This window comes from Bufo bufo, chromosome 10 (genome assembly GCF_905171765.1).
Source record: "Bufo bufo chromosome 10, aBufBuf1.1, whole genome shotgun sequence".
Taxonomy (NCBI): Eukaryota; Metazoa; Chordata; class Amphibia; order Anura; family Bufonidae; genus Bufo; species Bufo bufo.
The window spans coordinates 29,946,451-29,969,807 of NC_053398.1; the positions used below are offsets into that span (position 1 = coordinate 29,946,451).

Sequence of the window (23,357 nt, forward strand, 5' to 3'; positions counted from 1 at the left end):
GCCATGCTCTGGACGATGATACAGTTTCATACTGTGGTGCGGGCTACAGTATTCCATGCTGAGGCGTTATTTTGCTGGACCCACCTACTTCTGGTGTCCCCGCCTTCTGTCAGTTTGGACTAGCCTACAACACGGGGCCACTTTCAGTTTCCCGTCCACCCCTGCCGATGGTCCATGCAGGCCATCTTTCATGGTTTAGTCTGGATGCTGTCCATTCTAAACATGGACAGAAACCTCACTCATCTCAAGTAATCTCTTGCTCTGTATATAAAGTGGCTTAAGTGATCTGAAAGAGATATTTCTTACTTGATTCATTAATTATACCTTTCACACTTGTTGTGTCCTATGAGTCATTGCCATATCGGGTTAATTCAGGTTACGTTTCTCTCTCGTGCACATTAGCATGATGTTTCCGCCTCTATTGCTAGGTAACGTTTTTTTGACGTCACAAATTCTTGGTTTAATTAAATTTGTTGGACGTCTATAAATTCATCCTTCAACAGCTAGGGCGACTAAAAAAAATTAACCTGAAAGGTGGCTATTTATCTATAATCACAAAGACATTTGCATTTATTTTTATTTATTCTTTTGTCACTAGGTGGCGCTCTTCTAGAAGTGTTAAGTCTCATGCACACAACTGTATTTTGGATTCATGTCCGATCCTTATTTTATTGAGGATTGCACATTGTCCCATTCATTTCTATGGGTGCACAAACCCCCCCGCCCCGAAATAGCTGTTTGTCCATTCTGTAAATTATCGAACATGTATTCTTTTCTGCAATACAGTCCCTTCAAGTGATATTTTGCAGATCTATGATTTGCAGACCACAGTACGGATATGGTCGTTTGCATGAGGCTGCGACCACAAGGCACGGTCATGTTGCTGTTGTAGAGTACCACGCAGACACTGATTAAACTAATTAGGACTGCACTACTTAGTCGGCTTGCATTGTTAATAGGCACACTGCCACGGACAATGCAGACTGATTACAGTGTGCTCCTGATTAGTTTAGTGAGAGCCTGCTTCTGCTTGTATGGCCATACAGTACTCAACCGCAGCGTGGCCACTTTGCAACCGCATGGTCATACCTTAACAGGATTTACTTTAAGTATCCCCAGCCATCTTGATCTCCTATCCTCTATGAGGCAGAGACCCCAGGAGCTCTTCTTCATGTTTGTCTATGCGACCATGTGTCCTACATGGAGAATTACACTCCCTCTTTGAGATCCAGAATGCACTGAGAATTGGTAGAATTTGTGGCCCTGAAACAAATTCAGAAAATGTAGATATTTCACAAGTCCTGATCTGTAGACTCAGTATTTCCACACTCTGACACAGAAGGCAGGTCAGATTCTCTCGGTCTAGGAGGTGTTACGATGGTGCCAGCAATATTTGCCTTCAGTCTCGCAATATGTGCACAGATATTTCTGCCCAACATAAGTACAAGTGTGTACTTATTACATGCTCCTACGCTTTACACCTTCAACTTGTGTTTTTCCTGAACACTAAACTGATCTTCACTCCTTACCCGCCAGGTGCCTACATGTCATGTTCTCCTAATGCTTTCCATCTTGGAGCACAAAACAAGGTGCGGCTACTTAAAAGGGATTACCACATGGAGAACAGGTTCTGCGTTGGTCTTGTTGGTGTCATTTTTCCTATAACCTTAAAACTGTAGCTTTAACATTACCCGTGCAAATTTAAAAAACCATCACAGCGATCCCTTTCCCTAATTTTTATTTTTTCCATAGGAAGCCAATTAAATAGGTTCCTTAGGTTTTCACTAAAATTCCTCTGTCTTCTAACCTGTGGAAGCCAGATGGTTTCAGCAGTATTTACCTGCCCCTTGTGCTACCACTTCCATGATCTCTGCTTTGTTCACGTCACTGCCTGGACTGGCTGCGGAGTCTTCCTCTGAGGTCCCAACTGGATGTCCTTCAGAATCTTTCAATTCAGTTGCTCTCAAGTGATCGCCTATACTGCCCACAAACTCTTCCTCTGAGGTCTCAACCAGATGTTCTGCTGTGTCTTCCTGTTCAGCTGTATGTACATTTTGAACAGGAAAGCTCAGGAACACATCCAGTCGGGAACATGGCGAAAGAGCCCACAGCCAATCCAGGTGGTCACGTGAGCACAGAAGAGCTGGTGAAATTGGCAGCTCAATGGTGGTGTAACTTTTTAGTAAAAACCCATAGGAGAACCCTTTTACCTACTGGTTTTGCATAGAACCCATGCAGGACATGAACCTATGATCCCAGTGCAGCAAGGACATGGTGCTAAAATGGCAAAAAAACAGAGCCACCATGCTGGTCTGTTCTACCTATGAGGACATTGGTTGGGTTTACCAGTGGTGTCTTGCTTACACGCAGTTTAGAGTTAGTGTAAATGGCACACGTAAACTGTGCCAAATTTCTTGCATGTTTTTTAGGCAAAGCCAGAACTGTGTCCCTCATGAAGTATGACATTCCTTTATGTTTTCAGTTCCTTTCAAATCCACTTCTGGTTTTGGATAAGAAACCTGCAGGAAAATCTGTCTTAAAGGGGTTGTCCCATCCTGCACATTGGGGCATATCATTAGTATATGCCCCCAATGTCTTAAACGTGCACCTATGCTTAAAACAGAGCCTGCAAAGTGCCAGAGTGAGCACCGCATGTGTGGCCACCCTCCATTTCTTTCTATGGGAATGCTGAAAATAGCTGAGCACTGGCTCGGCTGTCTACATCAGCCCTATACAAGTGAATGGAGCGGTGGCTGCATTTCAATGGGACTTCCGAAAATTATTCAGCAGTCCCATAGAAATGAATAGAGGGCCATCATGCATGTGCACTGTGCCCTCCTGAACTTTGCAGACTCCGTTCCAAGGATAGGTTGGGGTCCCAGAGGTGGGCACTCGCACCGATCAGACATTAGGGGCATATCGTTAACATCCCCAATGTCGAAGATGGGGAAAACCCCTTTAAAACCGCCTCCAAAAACTCAGTGTGAACCTCCTATTGTAACAGTCAATCTTATTGAAAGACAAATCTATGGCTCGACGTGTTCTCTGCTGTGAGTGGTACATTAGTAGTGCAAGGGCCCTCCATAGATGGATATTACTGTTAATACTGTGTTTTGTTTCTTTCTTGCTTTATCCATTTTTAAAATGTTGGATCCTTTCTACCGGACCCTTACTCTCCTGCTGTAACTTCAGCAGCCAAAAAATGGTGTTAGATATTTCTTCCCGAAACCTAAAACCACGGCCACAGTTTTGCTAATCCCCATTCATAGTTCAGCAAATTACTCAGCCGGGTAGCTGCAAAATTATATCGATGCTTAAGTGTTTTATTACAGCTGGGTTACAGTTTCCACGCTGAGTAGTACATGCAGTGAGCCTCCTAGATATGAAAAGATGAGTTTTGGGTTACTAATTATTTTTAACCTAAAGTAAAGGATATATCCACGTTCACAACCAGTCGATTTCTCCACTGCAACAGAAATGGTTGGAATAAAAAAAATCTCTATTTTGTCTACAGCTCCTATGCAGATCTATGTGTGGTATCCAGTAGTACGGCCGTCTGATTGTGGCCTTGTGTTACTCTTTCCTTTTGTCTCGTATGTCAGAAAGATTTACATTTGGTAGATTACTCGAAGTTGGAGACAACGATAATATGACAGAATCAGACTCCACAGGGTCTGTTTGTAGTCTGTTACCATGGATACACATAGCCCTGCATAGGTGCTGTAAACATTAAAAAAAAATTGTATTTAAAGCTATTTGCAAAGTTGCGTGTTTTTTTTTTTTTTTTTTTTGTTTTTTTCATTTTAGATGCGTTGGAGAAATAAAAATACATTTATATAAAGAAGTGGGTTAAGAAGAACACTGCCCACTAGCTTCAAAATTGTCTTCAAAGTAGGAGTAATGATGATTGGCCATATACCTGTGTATACTGCCAGCATGATTAGTTAATGCTGCTCCCAGCAACAATAAAGGGGTCTTCTGGGAGTTCAGTATTGATGACCTATCATCAGGATTGGTCACCAGTATCTGATCGGTGGGGGTTTGACTCCAGACACCCCTCACTGATCAGCTGTTTACAGAGGCCACTGCATTCTGGTGAGCACTACGGCCTCTTCCTAGGCCGGTGACATCACGTTCATCAGTCACAGCTCAGTCCTATTGAAGTGAATGGGCACTGCAGCCACACACTGTTCTTGGTATGCTGTGAAAAGGCCACAGTGCTCACCGGAGCGCCGCAGCCTCTTCAAGCAGCGGTGGTGTCGGGAGTTGACTCCTACCAATCGGTCTCATAGCTTAGTTCCATTCAGTCTTATTCAAGTGAAGTTGCCTGAGCTGCAATACCAAAGACAGCCATTATACAATTGACAGCACTTCTCTTGTGAGGAGGCCACAGTTCTCACCTGTGCCAGGAGTCGGAGCCCCTCCGGTCAGGTACTGATGACCTATCCTGGTGATAGGCCATCAATATCAAACTTCCCTAAAACACCTTTAACCAACCACAAGGTTGCTTTGCGAGAGCTTTTAGGCAACTATCATGCTATATGCCTGGTGGGGAGTGTATCTCCTCCCCGCTGACATTCATTGATCTAAATCTTTGCTCGGTCTGAGCTTAGGAGTCCAGTGGGTGTCTAATTCAATGACAGTTTATCGGTATTAGCACAGTCATACCGATTAGGACCTCCCACTGGATTCCGAAGCTCAGAAAGATCGAATCCAACAAATTCCAAGTTATAATGACTTTTCCCATAAAACTACATATTCTGCTCTTCCCTTCCACTCAATAACTTGCTGCTTGCAGATCAGTCCGCGTTTTTTCAACTTCCCATAAGTCAGACCCTGTAAAGTGTTTTTGGGACTGTGCCAAAGGAGATCCTAGCACTTGATGGTTTTTCTCTTACTCCCCCAGGAGAATTTCCTAGCTAGTAAACTTGGTCACCATCTTCTTCTCCTGACTTTTGGCCACAATTTGTTTCTCTACATGCTGGCACTTCAAACTGTTACAATTTTTGCTTGGTATCTCGGCATATAGCAGAATTGCATATTTCCGATTACTCTGTCTGATGGGGGTGATCCTATGATGTCTATACATATGCCTGTATAATCCATTTTTGTCCAACGATGCTGCAACATTTAGACATGACGTTCCATATTGTAGTCTTTGACAATTTTGTAGCACGTCGTCACTTGTCTCCAGACTCTAGTCTTGATCTGAAAATTAGTGTTGGTATTTATTTATTTATATATATATTTTTTTCTTCTGTAGATTTTATTCAGCTTTTAAGTGTTCACGTTCATGAATGTTCTTGTGAAATCAGACCATGTGTATAATTGTCCCTAAATTGGGCATTATCCATGAGCTACTCCATATGCCACGGATATGCGCTTCCAGGTGATGCCTTGATGTTAAAGGTTTTAGTATGTCACAGAAAACGAAAACTGCTGCCCGGAGGCTAAGAAATGTCTCATCTTCCGTTTCCTCAATCCTGAAGGCATTATTTATATCATCCAAAGAGCTTGTGTCTAGTGCTAATAGTGCACATCCCCTCCCCGCCTCTAATTATGAGGTTCTTGACCCTTATAAGCAGTAAGTCCGTCAACGGCCCACGAATATTTGGCAGGCATGTTAGAAAAACCTTTCGCATACTCGGCCAGTTGTATCCTGTTTCCTGGAAGATTGCCAAAGTGAGGAAAAAGCGGATGCTGGGTGAATTGCTCTTCTCTGTTAGTTGGTTTAGCAGGCTGAATAAACAGGAGTTGCCTTGAGGAAGACAGTTCATCTCTACTTAAAGTCACGCAACAGCCCTTGGTTTCTGCACATTCCTCCTCTCACACTCTCCTAGTGGTAAAGGGGTTGTCCGAGATAATTAAAATTATTAGACAAGTCCCGCAGTAACCTAAAATCAAATCCTCTCCTCCCTTTCTCCAGCGCTGTCTTCCATCTTAAGTCTGGAGTCCGGTGTAGTCTAATTCCAGTGAAGAGCCGTATAGAATTAAATCCACATCAATTTTGTAATTTTTTTGCGTTAAAGAAAAGCAGCAGACCTCAAGTAAGGCTACCTTCACACCAGCGTTTTTGCTGGATTCGTCATGGATCGACAAAAATAACGCTTCCATTCTGATAATATTACTGGCTGCATCCGTTCTGAACGGATCCAGTTGTATGATCTCTAAAAAGGCCAAGACGGACCAGTCAATAAAACCATTGTAAGTTGAAAGTGGACGGATCCGTTTTCTTTTGTGTCCGAGAAAACAAATCCGGCACCTTTTGACTTACACTCTGAGTCATGACGGAGCCGTCTTGCTTCGCATCCAATGCCGGACAGAAAAAATGCTGCTTGTCTCCCCAATGGGGACACAACCAAACGGAACTCATTCTGTTTCGGTCAGTTCAGTTTTGTCCCTATTCACAATGAATGGGGACAAAACTGAAGCGTTTTCCACCGCTATTGAGATCATATGATGGATCTTCATAGCGGAAAGGGAAATCGCAGATGTGAAAGCAGTATAGGAAGCGCCAAAGTAACATGAGCTCAAACAGATGTCAAAGTGGATTCCTACCACTATGATTGGAAAAGTATTTCATCCTAAATGTTTAACCCCCTATAGGGGGCTATCGCACAAAAATTATTACTATACGATGAATAGGGCATTAAAAGGAAGCTTTATAACAATATACTTGCAATAAAATGTTTTCATTTATGTACCCAACATTTTCCTCTCTGGCGCCCCCTGCTGTTAATCCTTCTGGTCCTCCTTGTGGAGCATTCAGCGTTGGACAGATATACCACCATAGCATCTTTTTCATCCTCTACTCAGTGCTGGTTTAGTGATCTCATACAGAAGCAGGTGAAGTGTTTCTACACACCTTTCATTCATCCCTACTTCTAAATTTGTATGAGTCCCCAAAATTTATTTTTGTAAGCCTAAAACATTCTGTTATTATAGAAACAAAGTTGGCTGGGCCAGATGCTTTCACAAATTCAGGGGCAGGCCTTTCGGACAAGGATCCCAGGTGAACATGTCTAGGGGAAATGCAATATAGCAATGGGATTTTTAATATATTGAGTCCCAGAATGTTGACTTGTGCTTGACCAGATCTGTTTTGGTATCATGTGCTGAGTTAGCCTTTTTTTTTTTTTTTTTTCTCACGCCGATCTTGGGGGACTAATATTATATTATTATTCCTGATAATTGCCTGGTTGTGAGTAGAGTTGAGGGTTGCTTGTCCTTGTACAAATTCATCAGTTTGGGGCTGCAGATTCCTGTTTACACTGAATGATCTGCTGCCCAGGAACAGAAATTTTGGCATCCGAATCAATGATACTTTCACCCAATGAGGGAGCATCGTCTGGCAATTATCAGGAACCAGCCGTCCTAAGAACTGTCCTCCCCAATAATTGCCCTGATCATCTACCTTCACAGTGCTGGTCCCCAAAAGACAACACAATTTACATTTTGCAAGCGCGTCCGGACATTGGCACAAAGAAATGAGCACAATCTAGACAAAATCTGACCTTTTTGGAAAACTTCTTTCATAGTCAGATTTAACGGCACTGTCGGGTCAGTCTACTGTCTTGATTCTCTAACGTTGGCCACCATCAGGCAATCTTCACTTGTCCAATTATTTACCTTCCTGTGGGTAGGAGGAACTTGCTGTTAAACACCAGATGTAAGCGCAATTAGCGGACAATTATTATGAGCACATCCCCTCTCTAATATCCATGCAAATTGTGAAGAGCTGGCTTGAGACGTACCCTGCGAGCCCCCACCTTTTCTCAAGGAATGGAACCGTTCAGTTTGTACTCTGCTTACGGTGTAAAGTGATCTCGTGTTGGCAACCCGGTGGCGGGGATTACTAGGTGTGCCACATTTTAGCACTTGTCTGATTCTGCATTCGGGAAAGGGCTTGTGATATTTAAGCCTTGATGGAAGCAAAGGTTGGACCACACAGAAAATGTTTATCAGGAAGGAGGACAAGCAGAAGAAAACAAGCCAGGAGGAAGGACGCTGTGCCGAGAAATGCACATCTAGAAGAGATTATTTTGTTTGTTGATCTTCGTAAGATTGCCAGAAATCTGTAGGGTGGACAGGCCTTAGAGACCGTAATTAACTCTACCTATAAACTAATGAGCAAAATGCAGTAAATGCTCTCAATCCTAACGTCAAGGGGTTCTAATGTGGATCTCTTACATTTGCAAAAGTCAAATATTTTATGTGAGGATTTTATTTTATTTTTTCCATTACTTTTTTTTATTTTTTTGCATTTCATGCTGGAAAAATTATGTACAGACGTAATCCATTCTCCCCCCCCCCCCCGCATAGCCTTAAACCGCTCATGTAGTCCATACCACATCGGTACAGGCTTTGGTGGAGCAGGCACAGGCAGGAACTCCGCCTCCGCTTGCTCCCCTCTGATCAAAGTCTGGCAGGAGCAGCGATTGTATGCCGCGGCCTGTACAGCGCTCACAGGGCCCTGTGGTGGAATACGTACTCCGAGTCCTGACATATCAGTGGTGTTTGGGAGTAGGGATTCCAAAGCGATATAGGCATCTAGCTGGGAAAACAAAAAAAATTGAATTTTATGGGATTTATGAAAGGTTCTAATAAAGTATATAGAAAGGTTTAAGTACACTTTAGAAATGTCATCAGAAAATGACCTATTGTTTAGTGTTTTTATGTTACATATTTTTAAAGAATTTTTGGCAGTTATTTTTAATTTTCCATGTCCCTATAATAAAAAAATATATAAAAAGATCTGTGCTTTTTGCAATGGCCGCTAAGCCTAATAAGCTCCACTTGTTGGTCTGTACAGATTACTTTTTAGCAGTCATCTCATTATCACATCCAGCTCTCCACACAGATCCACATGCCGCAGATCCCTTGATAAAGGTCACAACTGACCGAAACGTCGGGACTCCTGTATATGACCCGATGTAATGTAACACTGGATGTGGAATAACAGTGTTGTAAAGATAAAATACATGAATTAATGAATTAAAACTTCAACCTTTAATATCACAACGTGTGGTGTGCCATAATCTCTACCTGAAATTGTCTTGATCCTCTGAGCACCCACCCCATTTAAAGGTGTGCAGATCCCAATACCTTTCAATCTTATTATCACAGACAGGATTACAATACCAGATACCACTTCTATACAGATAACACCGGATCCACTATTTACAGTAGGTGATATAACAGTTTATCTACTCCCTCCTGACCTATAGAAGTCAATAAGGTCCCCTCCTGGTCATTGTGTCTGTGGCCCAAGGAGATGTGGTGAGACATATGTCTAAATACTGTTATCAGTTTAAGGCCTCATGCACACGACCGTATTTTTTTGCGGTCCGCAAAACAGGGTTCCGTTTTGCCGTGATCCGTGACCGTTTTTTCGTCCGTGGGTCTTCCTTGATTTTTGGAGGATCCACGGACATGGAAAAAAAAGTCGTTTTGGTGTCCGCCTGGCCGTGCGGAGCCAAACGGATCCGTCCTGAATTACAATGCAAGTCAATGGGGACGGATCCGTTTGACGTTGACACAATATAGTGCAATTTCAAACGGATCCGTCCCCCATTGACTTTCAATGTAAAGTCAGGAGTTAATATACCATTGGATCTGAGTTTTCTCCAATCCGATGGTATATTTTAACTTGAAGCGTCCCCATCACCATGGGAACCCCTCTATGTTAGAATATACTGTCGGATTTGAGTTACATCGTGAAACTCAAATCCGACAGTATATTCTAACACAGAGGCGTTCCCATGGTGATGGGGACGCTTCAGGTTAGAATATACTAAAAGAACTGTGTACATGACTGCCCCCTGCTGCCTGGCAGGTGCTGCCAGGCAGCAGGGGGCAGCCCCCCCCCCCCTGTAGTTAACACATTGGTGGCCAGTGCGGCTGGCCCCCCTCCCCTCCCCTGTAGTTAACTCATTGGTGGCCAGTGGGCCCCCCCCTCCCCTCCCCTGTAGTTAACTCATTGGTGGCCAGTGGGCCCCCCCCTCCCTCCCCTTTAGTTAACACATTGGTGGCCAGTGCAGCCGGCCCCCCTCCCCTCCCCTGTAGTTAACTCATTGGTGGCCAGTGGGCCCCCCCCTCCCTCCCCTGTAGTTAACTCGTTGGTCGCCAGTGGCCCCCCCCCCTCCCTCCCCTGTAGTTAACTCGTTGGTGGCCAGTGGGCCTTCTCCCCTCCCTCCCCCTCCTAATTAAAATCTCCCCCCTATCATTGGTGGCAGTGGAGTGTACCGATCGGAGTCCCAGTTTAATCGCTGGGGCTCCGATCGGTAACCATGGCAACCAGGACGCTACTGCAGTCCCGGTTGCCATGGTTACTTAGCAATTTGTAGAACCATTATACTTACCTGCGAGCTGCGATCTCTGCGTCCGGCCGGGAGCTCCTCCTACTGGTAAGTGACAGGTCCGGCCGGGAGCTCCTCCTACTGGTAAGTGACAGGTCCGGCCGGGAGCTCCTCCTACTGGTAAGTGACATGTCATGTCACTTACCAGTAGGAGGAGCTCCCGGCCGGACCTGTCACTTACCAGTAGGAGGAGCTCCCGGCCGGACGCAGAGATCGCAGCTCACAGGTAAGTATAATGGTTCTACAAATTGCTAAGTAACCATGGCAACCGGGACTGCAGTAGCGTCCTGGTTGCCATGGTTACCGATCGGAGCCCCAGCGATTAAACTGGGACTCCGATCGGGACACTCCGCTGCCACCAATGATAGGGGGGAGATTTTAATTAGGAGGGGGAGGGAGGGGAGAAGGCCCACTGGCCACCAACGAGTTAACTACAGGGGAGGGGGGGGGGGCCCACTGGCCACCAATGAGTTAACTACAGGAGAGGGGGGGGGGGCCCACTGGCCACCAATGAGTTAACTACAGGGGAGGGAGGGGGGGGGCCCACTGGCCACCAATGAGTTAACTACAGGGGAGGGAGGGGGGGGGGGCCCACTGGCCACCAATGTGTTAACTACAGGGGGGGGGGGGGGCTGCCCCCTGCTGCCTGGCAGCAACTTACAGGCAGCAGGGGGCAGTCATGTACACAGTTCTGTTAGTATATTCTAACCTGAAGCGTCCCCATCACCATGGGAACGCCTCTGTGTTAGAATATACTGTCGGTTCTTAGTTTTCACGAAGTGAAAACTCAGCTATGAAAAAGCTTTTATGCAGACGGATCTTCGGATCCGTCTGTATAAAAACTAACCTACGGCCACGGATCACGGACACGGATGCCAATCTTGTGTGCATCCGTGTTCTTTCACGGACCCATTGACTTGAATGGGTCCGTGAACCGTTGGCTGTGAAAAAAATAGGACAGGTCATATTTTTTTCACGGCCAGGAAACACGGATCACGGATGCGGCTGCAAAACGGTGCATTTTCCGTTTTTTTTTTTTTTTTTTTTTCCCACGGACCCATTGAAAGTCAATGTGTCCGCGAAAAAAAACGGAAAACGGCACAACGGCCACGGGTGCACACAACGGTCGTGTGCATGAGGCCTAAGCAAAATGGCAGCCCCGATAATCAACCAAAAAATATAAAGGATTTGTGGTGCTATATGGTTTTAACTAGTAGAAAAATATTATAGGTTATAGCTATTGTAGTGTTGACTGGTACCTCAGAACCAAACCACAGTTCGGTTCCAAGGTTTAAAATGGTTTCAACAAAGTTTTGTGGGACTTCGCAAATAACTCACTTTGGCTCATTGGAGCCCGTACATTTTAATTATGTACAGAGACGGATCTCCGTACAGTAGTAATCTGAAGTTTTGAACTTCGCTCATTGCTATTTATTACCTTCTAATTTTGTGTTTTTTTAAAAAAAAAAAAATTTTTTTGTAAATGAATCCTCTGAATTGTAAAGCGCCACGGAATATGGTGGCGCTACATAAATAAAGATTAATATAATTATGTATCGCAGCCAAAGTATGTCGGCGTGGTCTGCGTTTATTCTAATTGTCTTTGCTGCACTCACCGGCCCATCAGCTGTGTAGGCACGGGCTCGGGCTGGATGATAGATACACATAATGGTGCATCTCTTGGCCCCGCACTTCATGCAAAGCTCTGCCCCCTTTTTTTAATAAGCCCCACCCCTTTGTGCGGTTTATGCAAAAGTGTAGCATCCCTAGATGCGCCAGTTTGCTGCACTTTTGAGACAGATTTTTGGCACGGACCCATTAGTAAATCTGGGCCACAGTATTTGATCATATATTCATTACATGACAGGCAGGTGGTAATCTGTGACTCTGTAAAACATATCCAAGTTCTGCAGATTTTGTAGCCAAATTTATGTGGCTTTACCAGGTTTTTTTAAATTTATTATTTGGTATTTTAATAATTTTGCGCTCATGATTAGTGCATTTAATAAGAACCAGAATGGATGGAGAGAGGGGGAAAATATAAAAACTATTCCCCTATCTTATGGGGAAGTGAAGTGACCACTTTATTTTTTTATGTATAAATTTTTATTATTGGAATAGACTTCTTTTGGCAATGGCCGTTCCATGTTTTGTATGGCAAATGAATAATAATGAGCTGCTAATCTAGGTCAGTTTGTCTCATTATGACTGAGCGCTGGCAGGATGACAAGGATGACGGCCGGTCGTTGTCTGAGTACTTTCCAGGTCTCATTACTGTACAATGTATGTGTCTCTCTTATTGCCATTTACCCTAGTGATATAACAAGTTGCATGTTCTTCACAATTAATTAACGATGGCTCCATTTTTTTTATTTTCTTTTGTGAATTCATTATTACAGTATTTTTCATAAATTTAAACATTATCAAAAAAAAATTTTTCCCTCACGGTCTCAATTATTATTACAATTTTTCTTCCAGGCGGCTGGCGGGCAATGACCTCTCTTTCATCCATCCCATGGCCTTGTCTGGCCTGAGAGAACTCAAAGTTCTGTAAGTAATTGTGCAGTTTTGTTAGTAATTACATGCTTGCCCTACTCTGTCAGCACAGCAAGCCTTTCCCTGTAACCCTCGTAGACCCAGGGGGAATTGGTTGTCCTCTTGTGACATAACCCCCCTTCCCCCCCCCAACCACCACCACTTTAGAAATGGTGTCTAATATTTGTAGTTGTGGTCTGTAATTGTTGCCGTCTTCAGCAACCAATTAACTAGAGAGAGAGGCTGCATACGTTTGTGTGGTAGCATCATCCTGGTCCTCAAGAGACAGAAGCATCAAATGTTGTGCAACCACACACAGGCCTTGGGTATGTGACCAACCTATAAGACAAAACTCAAATTGGGTGTATGAAATACACTGGGGTCTAGTATAATATATGGAGCCAACCAACGGAAAAAAACAATAACCCATAGAAATGAGAGAACACACATATAAAATATATGTAATTTATTGAAACACAATCAAATAACCATAAATATGACACAAGGTAAAGGGGGGTGGGACGCCCCATGTAGCGGGACCATAAGCAACCACCCTCACATATACCCAACTAACAGGGAAAAGGGGTCACAAACCCTGGGTATAAAACCGCATGAATATGGGAAAGCTGTAAGTTCGCCCACAGTGACATATAAGCATATGTATGCTGCATGCAAGTAAAGAGTAGATATGGTCACACATAGCAGACTTGCCCACCCTGGGTAACGTAAATGGCCACCTGGAAAATGCAGATAGCCAAATGTATCACAAGTGAAGGCAAAGCAAGAGTGCTATGTGTAAGCAGTGACACTAAAATAACAAACTAACCAAGCATGAAACAAAACATAAATTACCCATGGTATGCTGGAACCCAAAGTCTGTGACCAGAGCTGCACCTCGACGTGCGTTTCGCCGAGAAAGGCTTCGTCATGAGGTCATGTTAGGTATGTGACCATACTGTGCTCCATATAACCTAATGCAGCATGTGTAGCAGTCTATGGGTCCATACCTCCATCTGCCTCTCATTTCTTATAGCATTTTTATACCATGACATGCATCTGATGGGACATTATTACAGCGGTATTCTTATCTCGCTGTGTGGCAGCAGCAGATGACTTAAAACAGAGTGCATTTAGAGCCATGCATCCGTACGGCCTCAATGTAGGTTCCTCAACCATGTACATAACTTTGCTCTTTTTGGTCTACCACCAGATGACTAATTCATTTTATCCTAGGTATACTAGAAATACTTATTTGCAGGTTGACCGTACACATGAGCAGTGAAGGCTTGATGGAAACCACCATGAATGGTGTGCGCACTTTCCTTCCTTTTAGCTGTAGTTTAGATGTTCAAGTTTGATAAAAGAAGCGGTCATTAAAGGTCCTGTGTGTGCACCTTTAGAGTTTCTAAAAGATCCTAGGTTTTGGCCCTAATTCTGGCTTCTCATCATGGTTGATAGTTTTGAAGAAATGTTTTTCTGGTGGTGGAACAATCATAGGTTTGCCACAACATTCATAGCACTTTAGGGCTTGGAGAGTCTGTTCAGAGCCTTCATCGCAGATTCTGTCAAAAACAGCAGGACTTTTTTCTTCACTTAAAAAAAGGACACCTGGACAGAAACCAAACAGATCCCATTATAATCGATAGGACCTGTTTGGCTCAGTTGGTGTCAGTTGTCTGCTGAATCTAGCACTTCTGTTATTTTCTATTTTCTTCTCCTGTAACAGAGCAGAAAAATGGAAATCAATAATGCTTATAATAATTTCATATGTATGGTTTTTGTAGGACTCTTCAAAACAACCAGCTGAAGACTGTCCCTAGTGAGGCTTTGAAGGTCCTGGGATCCCTTCAGTCACTGTAAGTGGTTTTATGTTTTGTTTTTTTTTTGTTTTATTCAAAAAATTGTGGTTCATCTGTAGGAACATTTTGGGCCCAGTTCACATCTAGTCTTCGTCTATCCGTTGAAGTTCTACATGGAGAGTATTCTCCAACAGAAGGCTACATCCATTGTCGGTGTATAGGCATACTGTGGCATATCAGGCAGTTGCTTTTTGTGTAGGAAAGCCTGCCAGACTACATTTTCACTATACAGTAGAACAAAAAATGGTGTACCACATATTGACTTGGCGTATGGCAACAGGATACACTTTTGGCATACAACGGTGTCGAAGGTCCACACCTAATAAATACTTTTTAGAGAATCTGCTGAGAACTTTCCTGTTTATATGCTGGATGTTTTCACATAACATGGTGTGAACAGAGGCGTAGACTGTCAGCTGAACTCGCCAACATGTGTGTTCCCTGACTCCCAATGATGTCCCAAAGGATTTTGGCTGTGGGGAAGAATTGGCTAAAATTTGTTCTCCTGGGAGATGCTCCACCACCAGAGTTGTCTGGCAGTGGTTTTCTCACCTTTCCCCATTAAAAACACATATACGGGTGATCCGAGGAGAGAATGGAGTTCGGCTGGTGGCTATTGGTGTTGTATGGACCCCTTTAGAATTTCTGAGATTTCTGTGCAAAGGAGGGAACTCGAGGCCAATTGTTTTTTGCATCAGGATCTCTGGAAAAGATGGTGTTAAATCCACTGCTGAAATGATCCTGAAAAGTCTAGACACAGCCAATTACAAATTTGACATGGGTAACCCAGAAGGGAGCAGCTCTGCTTTGTAAGGATACTTCATTTTACAGTTGCCCGTTTTATCCCTCGATGATTTATACTCCTGTCTCTTCATTATGGAAACTGAGAGTGTTGTGTGGAGAGTCGGTCGTTGGTGTGGCAGCGCAAATAACACCGTGTACAGCTGCAGAAGTCTGGATTTAGGCTGCCGTCGAATAAATAAGTGTTGTGTCTGTCGTGGACTGGTGCCCTTTCCCAGTTTAGAATATGCATTTGAAGTATGGAAGATGCTTGTGAGGTTTCCAGACCGACTAAACACTATAATTTAATCTATGCAAAGATCTATTTTGGTATCCCCACAGTTATCATTGCTGTGTCTCGAAATGTCTGCGGGACTGTGTCAAATGCCTTACATGGTAGATGGTGTCTTCAGCTTGATTTTTGCCTTCACAATTCCTTCACATTGCTAGGAACAAGAAGCTAGTAGAGAAGCATTTAAGCAAAATTTCTGGCATAGCTGGAGCCGAACTTGGCTTCCTGTAATGACCTACTATCACTTTCTATCTTCATTCTGATGGATGTGTTTTTTTTAAAAGGACGTTGAATTTGACGTTAGGAGACTTACAGGCCATACATGTTCCTCTGGAATTTTGGCAAGAAAGGGATGCAAATGAGCTCCTAACAAGCTCTGCCTCTAATGCCACCAGATGTAAGGCAGCTATCCTATAAGGCCCCTTTCACACGGGCGAGTATTCCGCGCGGATGCAATGCGTGAGTTGAACGCATTGCACCCGCACTGAATCCGGACCCATTCATTTCTATGGGGCTGTGCACACAAGCACTGATTTTCACGCATCACTTGTGCGTTGCGTTAAAATCGCAGCATGTTCTATATTCTGTGTTTTTCACGCAACGCAGGCCCCATAGAAGTGAATGGGGTTGCGTGAAAATCGCAAGCATCCGCAAGCAAGTGCAGATGCGGTGCGATTTTTCATGCACGGTTGCTAGGTGACGATCGGGATGGGGACCCGATCATTATTATTTCCCCTTATAACATGGTTATAAGGGAAAATAATAGCATTCTGAATACAGAACGCTGTATGAGACTCAGCTGCGCCTAGAAAGAGGCCTTAACGTTCACCGGAGGCCACAGCCTTTTCAAACAGCTGATTGTCAGGGTACTGCTGATCTGATGTTGATGGCCTAGCCTTAGGATAGACCAGGGATGCTCAACTTGCGGCCGTCCAGCTGTTGTAAAACTACAACTCCCACAATGCCCTGCTGTAGGCTGTAGACCATCAATATGAAAATCCCAGCCAACCCCTTTAAATCCACAGCATAACAGTTTATACAGAAAAGGGCACCTTTTGCACTTTGCATAGATTGATTAGTAATTTGTTTGGGAAAATATGACTTGTGCTTTACTTATTTAAAGGGGTATTTGGACAAACATTAAAAATTAGAGTTCAGCTAGACAGTGTTAAAAACAAAAACAAAAAAAAATCACCTTTTTGAAAGTCCTGCCAGTGTCCTGTCCCTAACCAGACCAGATGGGATGTTCCAATCAGTGGCCACAGCGGTGATGCTTGCAACAAGCAGCACTTGACCACTGAGGCCACTGATTGGTAAGCATGTGAGTGTATATGGAACGTCCTCACTTCCACGCCAGCAGGGACCAGAATCGGCAATCGAGTGAGTACAGCAGCCTCCTGGGTGCTTGCCAACACAGCGCCGTACATCGTACAGCTGCTGAGCTTGGTAATGCAGCTCAGCCCCATTGACTTAAATAGGGCTGAGTTACGAGACCATGGAACTAGACCCTCTGATATTGACGACGTATGCTAAGGATAGGTCATCAATATTAATCCCCGCAAAACCCCTTTAACTGATTCTCAGCCTTTCCCTTCAAGTTTAGTAATATTGAATAAGAATGAGGAATTTAGAATTAACGTTCCAATTCCGTATGTAAATTCTAAACCATACTGTTGTGTTAGACCTTCATAATTTTACCGTTGCTAAGCACATTCCCACAATGTTTTCATTCTCTTCTCCTGTCCAAACACCTTGACATCCCTGGTATCCTTCGAGAACGTTTTCTGTTGAAAGGTGCTTTTGTTTGGAACGAGACACTATTTTAACAGAGATGTTGTGCCAACTTTTTCAAGTTGGTAGGTTTGGCACATTGGTTTGTGTTCCACGAGACCTACCAGGTTGTCTGACCTAAACCAAATCCTCCTAGAGGTCTCGATGTTTGCACAGCTCCCACGCCTCCTGCCAAGCAACAGCCGTTAAATACACAATCAAAATGACTGAGATCTCCCATTCATTTAACTCTTCCCCATGTTTTTGGGGAGCAATGTATGTAAAACAAGACATGCAAATATGTGAAATCAGTAGGGATTAGTGCCTAAATGTATTCAATGTTAACCATTCTTAAGGTGTATATTTATGGAATATCAACAGTTTAGTTGAGGGCTATCTAGAGTTTAGGATTGACATTAATGAGCTTGATAATCCCTTTTAGGGGTGAAAACTCTTCGGTAAATCCGTAATATGGTTATACAGTAGATTTTTGGGGTTTCTTTTGTTTTCTTCAATATAATATATACCATTGAAAACTGTATAAATATTCTTAAAGGAGCAGTAGACAACTCCTTGTTGTATGTCGCACATAACCTGAAAAGGACTGCAGAACAGCCTGTGACGTAGCGAAATAGGGACCATGTTTATTTTTCCTTACACTACACAGCGAAGAAAAGTGATTGAGGTATATGCTCCATGCAGCAAACACACCTGCAATCGGTTTGTCTGAGTGGTCTGCGATCTCTGGCGGATTGGGTGAAGAGCCATTTTGGCTTGGCAGCCACAAGAACCTATCAAATATTTGGACTTTTTTTTGTTTTAAGAGGGCCAATTGACCATTCCAAAGTGATGACGTCTCGTGGTTACTACACATAAGAAGTCATTTGGCTTTGTGGTCCACCACGGTTGTCAAGTAGTTTTCATGTTGCTCAGAACATTGAGGGGTATTCTGGATTCAGGGACTGACGCGCTGTCCATTTAGAAGGGCGATGATGCAGAGTAGGCATGGACTAATTCACGTGGACAGGAGCAGGGTTTGCATGACTGTACTAGTCCTATGCGTATTACAGTGCAGAATATCTGCAAAAGGTCTACGTCGATAGCGTCAAAGCACAACCAATAGTTCTGGCTATTGAATTGGTTTTGACTGGTTCCAAGGGTTCATGCGATTTTTGTTAGAGACTTGTTGGTTGATGGGCTATGGGTGGATTTCTAACCCCACCACTTCAGTCTATTAACATTAGGTCATCTTGCTTGGCTATAGTGAAGGCATTTTTCTTGACGTTTGACCTAGTTTTATCCCACCGGAAATCCTCCTTTTGATCTTCGGGGGAGGTTTATGAATCTGGAAGAAGACGACAAAGAGGGACAGGTATTTTCTCGTCAGTTTTTTGACGAAGCCTCAGGCCTTTTGTATCCCGAGAGATTTTAATGCACCTCTGTTTAAATACTCCTTTCTCTTAAGAAGGCAAAAATGATTCATCAACTCAGGATTATTTATTTGCATTAGGTAAGAAGCATGCAGGTGTCATTACGTAAGAGGAGTCATCTCTCAGGTCACTGCTTTGCATCAACAGTGTATTTTGAGACTATCTTTCTTGGCTTGTAAAAATAATTCTGACACATTCAGAAGCCTTCAAGCAACTTGTCAAAGTGACAGGAGGATTGATGTGAAGGGAATTAGTCTTTCTATATGGTGTACTCTTTATAAGAGCAAGGAATGCAAAGTTATCCTTATGCCTGTCCTGATTATTTACAATCCAAGTGTTGCTCTGTGGATCATTGGTGTTGTCAGTGGTAAAAATTTATGACCTACCTTCCTCTGTTAGAGATTGTTTTGAATGGCCTTTGTATATAGGGGTTATCCAGGAGTATGTAAACCTAGCTAAATAATAGGCTTGCTCAATTTTTTTTTTTTAAATTGGAAAAATTTGGGGTTTGTTCCATTCAAATTTGATGGTCCTAGCCATTGTCTATAGTTATTAAACCACCCCACCAATCTAAAGGTGGTCGTGAAGATCTGCACTTGGGCTGAATATGGTTGAGGTAGGCAACTATGCGGTTCAGTTAGTTAACTAGCAAGTTTTGAGATTTTTTCACAAAAGGATTACTTTTCGGATGGCATTCTTCCAACGGACTTTCCCCCTATTAGTATTTTTATAATGTATCTATAGAGTGTTGTACTTTTTGATATAATTCATGGCTAACCTCTAGGAAGGTGAATACAAACAAATTGTGTTTTCACTTGAGGAGGGAAATGTTTCACAAATTGAAAAGTCAATCCAAGTTCATTGGAAGAACAGAAAAGGTGGTGATACACCATAGATGGAAGTGGATGATGATTGAACAGTTGTTGATAGAACAATCGTCTGGTGGGTAAATGATCATTCTGCCAACAAATCCGTACACATTTTAGTCTATATTGGCTAGTGCCGTCATTCACCTTGGCCATACATATTCAGTGATACTGGGTGAAGGACTAGCAACAAATTTACATATTAGTCCATATTGGTCGTTACAGCTGTTCAAACTACCTATACAGGTTTAATAAAATCAGGTACTGGATAAAATTCTTTCAACAAAAGATCTTTAGTTAGACTATCGGACGAAAATGTTGTTCATTTCATGCGACAGTGGTCTCTCATCGTTCGGCTGAAACGCTCATCTGTTAAATTTCACCTGTTTTGGTTGAAATTGTCGTTTTTGTCATCAAGTTTAGATTTATATTCATGGCCACTTTCTAAAGTTGTTTCCTAATTTTTATTTTTTTGGTTAGATGTATCTGAGCCTGTGGTTTCCCCCCAAGATATGTGGTGCCAGAGGTGTCTGGACAGGGCTTATCGGATTGGTCTTTTTATAGAGAAATGTCCAGGCATCTCATGTTGTTGAAGAAGATAGCTGTTGGCCAGACATCTTCTAGCTATGACCACCTTTCATCTCAAAAGCTGGCAAAAAAGCAACGTTTATTTTATTTTGTGTTCCCCCCCCCCCCCCCCCCCCCCCAAAACACACATTCTCTAAATTAAGTTAAGATGGATGACAACTCCGCAACTAGAATTGAAGCTTCATTTTACCTCAGACGAAGAAGACAATCCAACATGTCTACAGCTGTTCCACGGATTTCATATGTTCCCGGCGACAGGATGGATAATGCCTACAGTCATCGGCCTTTTGTTTTACTTTTTGAAAGGAACAAAATGGCAACTGTTGTCCGTTCCATCTTCATTTTTCAGCTGACCGTAACTGAGAAAGGAGAAAGATTGGAGATCTGTAAATGATCTGTGGCTGCTTTGTTTTGAGAAGTGTAATGCTTGGGTTAGCGTGACCATTAATCACCAACGTGACAGGAAAGTGCAGGTGTTTTCTGTTTATCTAGGAGGGAGCCTGTCAATTTTAAGTGTAACTTAGGTTCTGCCACAGGGGCATCAGCCCAAGTTTCCATTTTAACCCTTTTCAGGTTGGAGAGGCCTACCTCATGTTCTTTGTTCTCAAGCGCAACTTCATCATTTTCCCAGTTCAAAGTATCCCGTAACTGAGGATTAATTAAAACATCCAGTGTAACGTGATAGCCTAGGTGGGGCGCTGGTTTAAAGCTTAGCTCTTTGTTATAAACGGTGCTGTGATCTCTACTGAATGATGATGATTTAGACTCTGCTCGATTGATGTTATTTAGGCTCCAAAACACACACAAACAGCTTGTCGTGAAGCAGAGGGGAAGCGCCAGGGCAGGACGCTTTCTGGTAAATTCATATGTTTGTTGGAAGGTTCTTTGAAGTCGGCGAGCGACGCTGATGCATTTTCTGTTTATTGGTCTTTTGCAACAAGCTGCACTGAATTAAATGGGGAAAATTCACGTGTCCATGGTATAAAGGGGGGAGGGGGGGTTCTGGTTTAAAATGGGTTTTTCAGATATCTGATTTAAAATTTATTTTTATTTTTTTAAATTCCCCTTTTGGATCTTCCCTTATTATGCAGAGTGGATGGCTCACTCTAAAGGACCTATCCTGTTGGTGCATGTACAATCCGTTGATTTCTAATGGGCACCTTTTGGGGTATGGTTTTCATTAGAGATACTGGCTGTGTTTCCTAACCTTTAGGAAATGTTCCTCTATCTAGATTGGATAGTGGTCAGAACGTCTCACTCTGTACATGCACCAACATGATGGGTTCTCCAGAGTGAGACGTTCTGACCACTATCCAATCTAGATAGAGGAACATTTCCTAAAGGTTAGGAAACACAACCAGTATCTCTAATAAAAACCATACCCCGAAGGTGCCCATTAGAAATCAACGGATTGTACATGCACCAACATGATGGGTTCTCCAATCTGTTCATTTTTAATGGCGAACACCTGGAGGGGGGAGGGGGGGTACTGTTTTTTATTGAAGAGATCAAGGTGATTTATGTAGACTTGTATACAGGAAATGCACCATGGGAAAACGTATGCAAATTCACGGAAATTGAACACTTTCTTCGTAGGTTTTCCCATCAGTTCCAGCTGATTTTATTTTTTATTTTTTTATTTTTATTTAGATAAAAGTCCTTTTGAGTTTCTAATAATCCTATTCAACCATTTCCTAGTTGTATATGATTTTGGAACGCTTGGTGTCTACTTGTGTAGTACCCGTTGTCTCCAATCTTTCATTCTCCAGTTTTTGTGGATCACAAACTCCTAGTATGAGCTGGGAGACCACCAACCACATGGAGCTGTGGATGAAACGGGCCTATCTGTTTCTTCTATTCAGAATGGATAGGCAGCACGGCATTGATGGGCATGCAACTTTAATGGATTCTCTAGATCAGGATGTTAAAACCGCAGAGCATGGTGACCAGGCACAAAGAACAATGTAGTGCCAGTGTTGCATTTCATGTATTTCACAATCTTTGGCCAGTGCCGTTGCTACTTGTACAAGTGTATAATGGGGTGGAAAAATGAATTACACCAGCAATGAAGGCAATATCGATAGGGATGAGTGAACCCGCGGTTCAGGTAGTGAAGGAATTCTGTTATGGATTCCGTTACTACAGAATGTAACGGAATTCGATGACTGATGCAAAATGGTAGCCTTCAAGAGGCATTCCGTTTTGATCCGTCATAATACAGGTCTATGGCCAAGCATAACAGATCCGTCTGTTTTCATATTCAGTTATAACGGAATCCATAACTGAATTCCTACCACTTCCCGAACCCAGTGAGGTTCAGGTTCGCTCATCCCTAAATATGGACACTCGCACTACATTAGTAAGTGCCTTCATGATAAGTGGCATTTGCTGAAGTGAGACCGCCCCTTTAATCAGAGCACTAAATATACTGTAGCTAAAGCCGTAGTTATATGAAACGAAGGCCGCATTCCCTTTAAGATGGTGTGCCAGGTGTACCCTTTAGCCTGCCAGTTTTTGTTTCCCCCCCCCCCCCCTCCCCAAACACTGAAAGTATTTATTTCATGTCTTCCTGTCCGGTAAACTTGGGCTGAACTGTTCTGATGAATTGAATGTCTCTCTTGCAGGCGACTAGACGCGAACCACATTGTCAGCGTGCCAGATGACAGCTTTGAGGGTCTCGTGCAGCTCAGGCATCTATGGCTGGATGACAACAGCTTAACGGAGGTGCCTGTGCGTCCACTCGGCAACCTCCCATCCCTGCAGGCCTTGACACTGGCTCTGAACAAAATCGCTCACATACCAGATTACGCCTTCTCCAATCTCTCCAGCCTGGTCGTCTTGTAAGTATGTAGAGCGTGAATTACTAATCTGTCCGTATG

The 23,357-nt window shown here is 43.2% G+C and overlaps 1 protein-coding gene across 1 annotated transcript in view; it reads left to right on the forward strand.

Annotated features, from left to right (window-relative positions):
- The window catches only part of LGR4 (leucine rich repeat containing G protein-coupled receptor 4), an 86,698-nt gene that overhangs the window by 41,443 nt on the left and 21,898 nt on the right, over nucleotides 1-23,357 (forward strand). Inside the window, exons 3-5 of the mRNA XM_040409446.1 lie at nucleotides 12,837-12,908; nucleotides 14,678-14,749; nucleotides 23,103-23,318. Of these exons, the coding sequence (XP_040265380.1) occupies nucleotides 12,837-12,908; nucleotides 14,678-14,749; nucleotides 23,103-23,318 (360 nt within the window). The remainder of the gene's footprint in view (nucleotides 1-12,836; nucleotides 12,909-14,677; nucleotides 14,750-23,102; nucleotides 23,319-23,357) is intronic.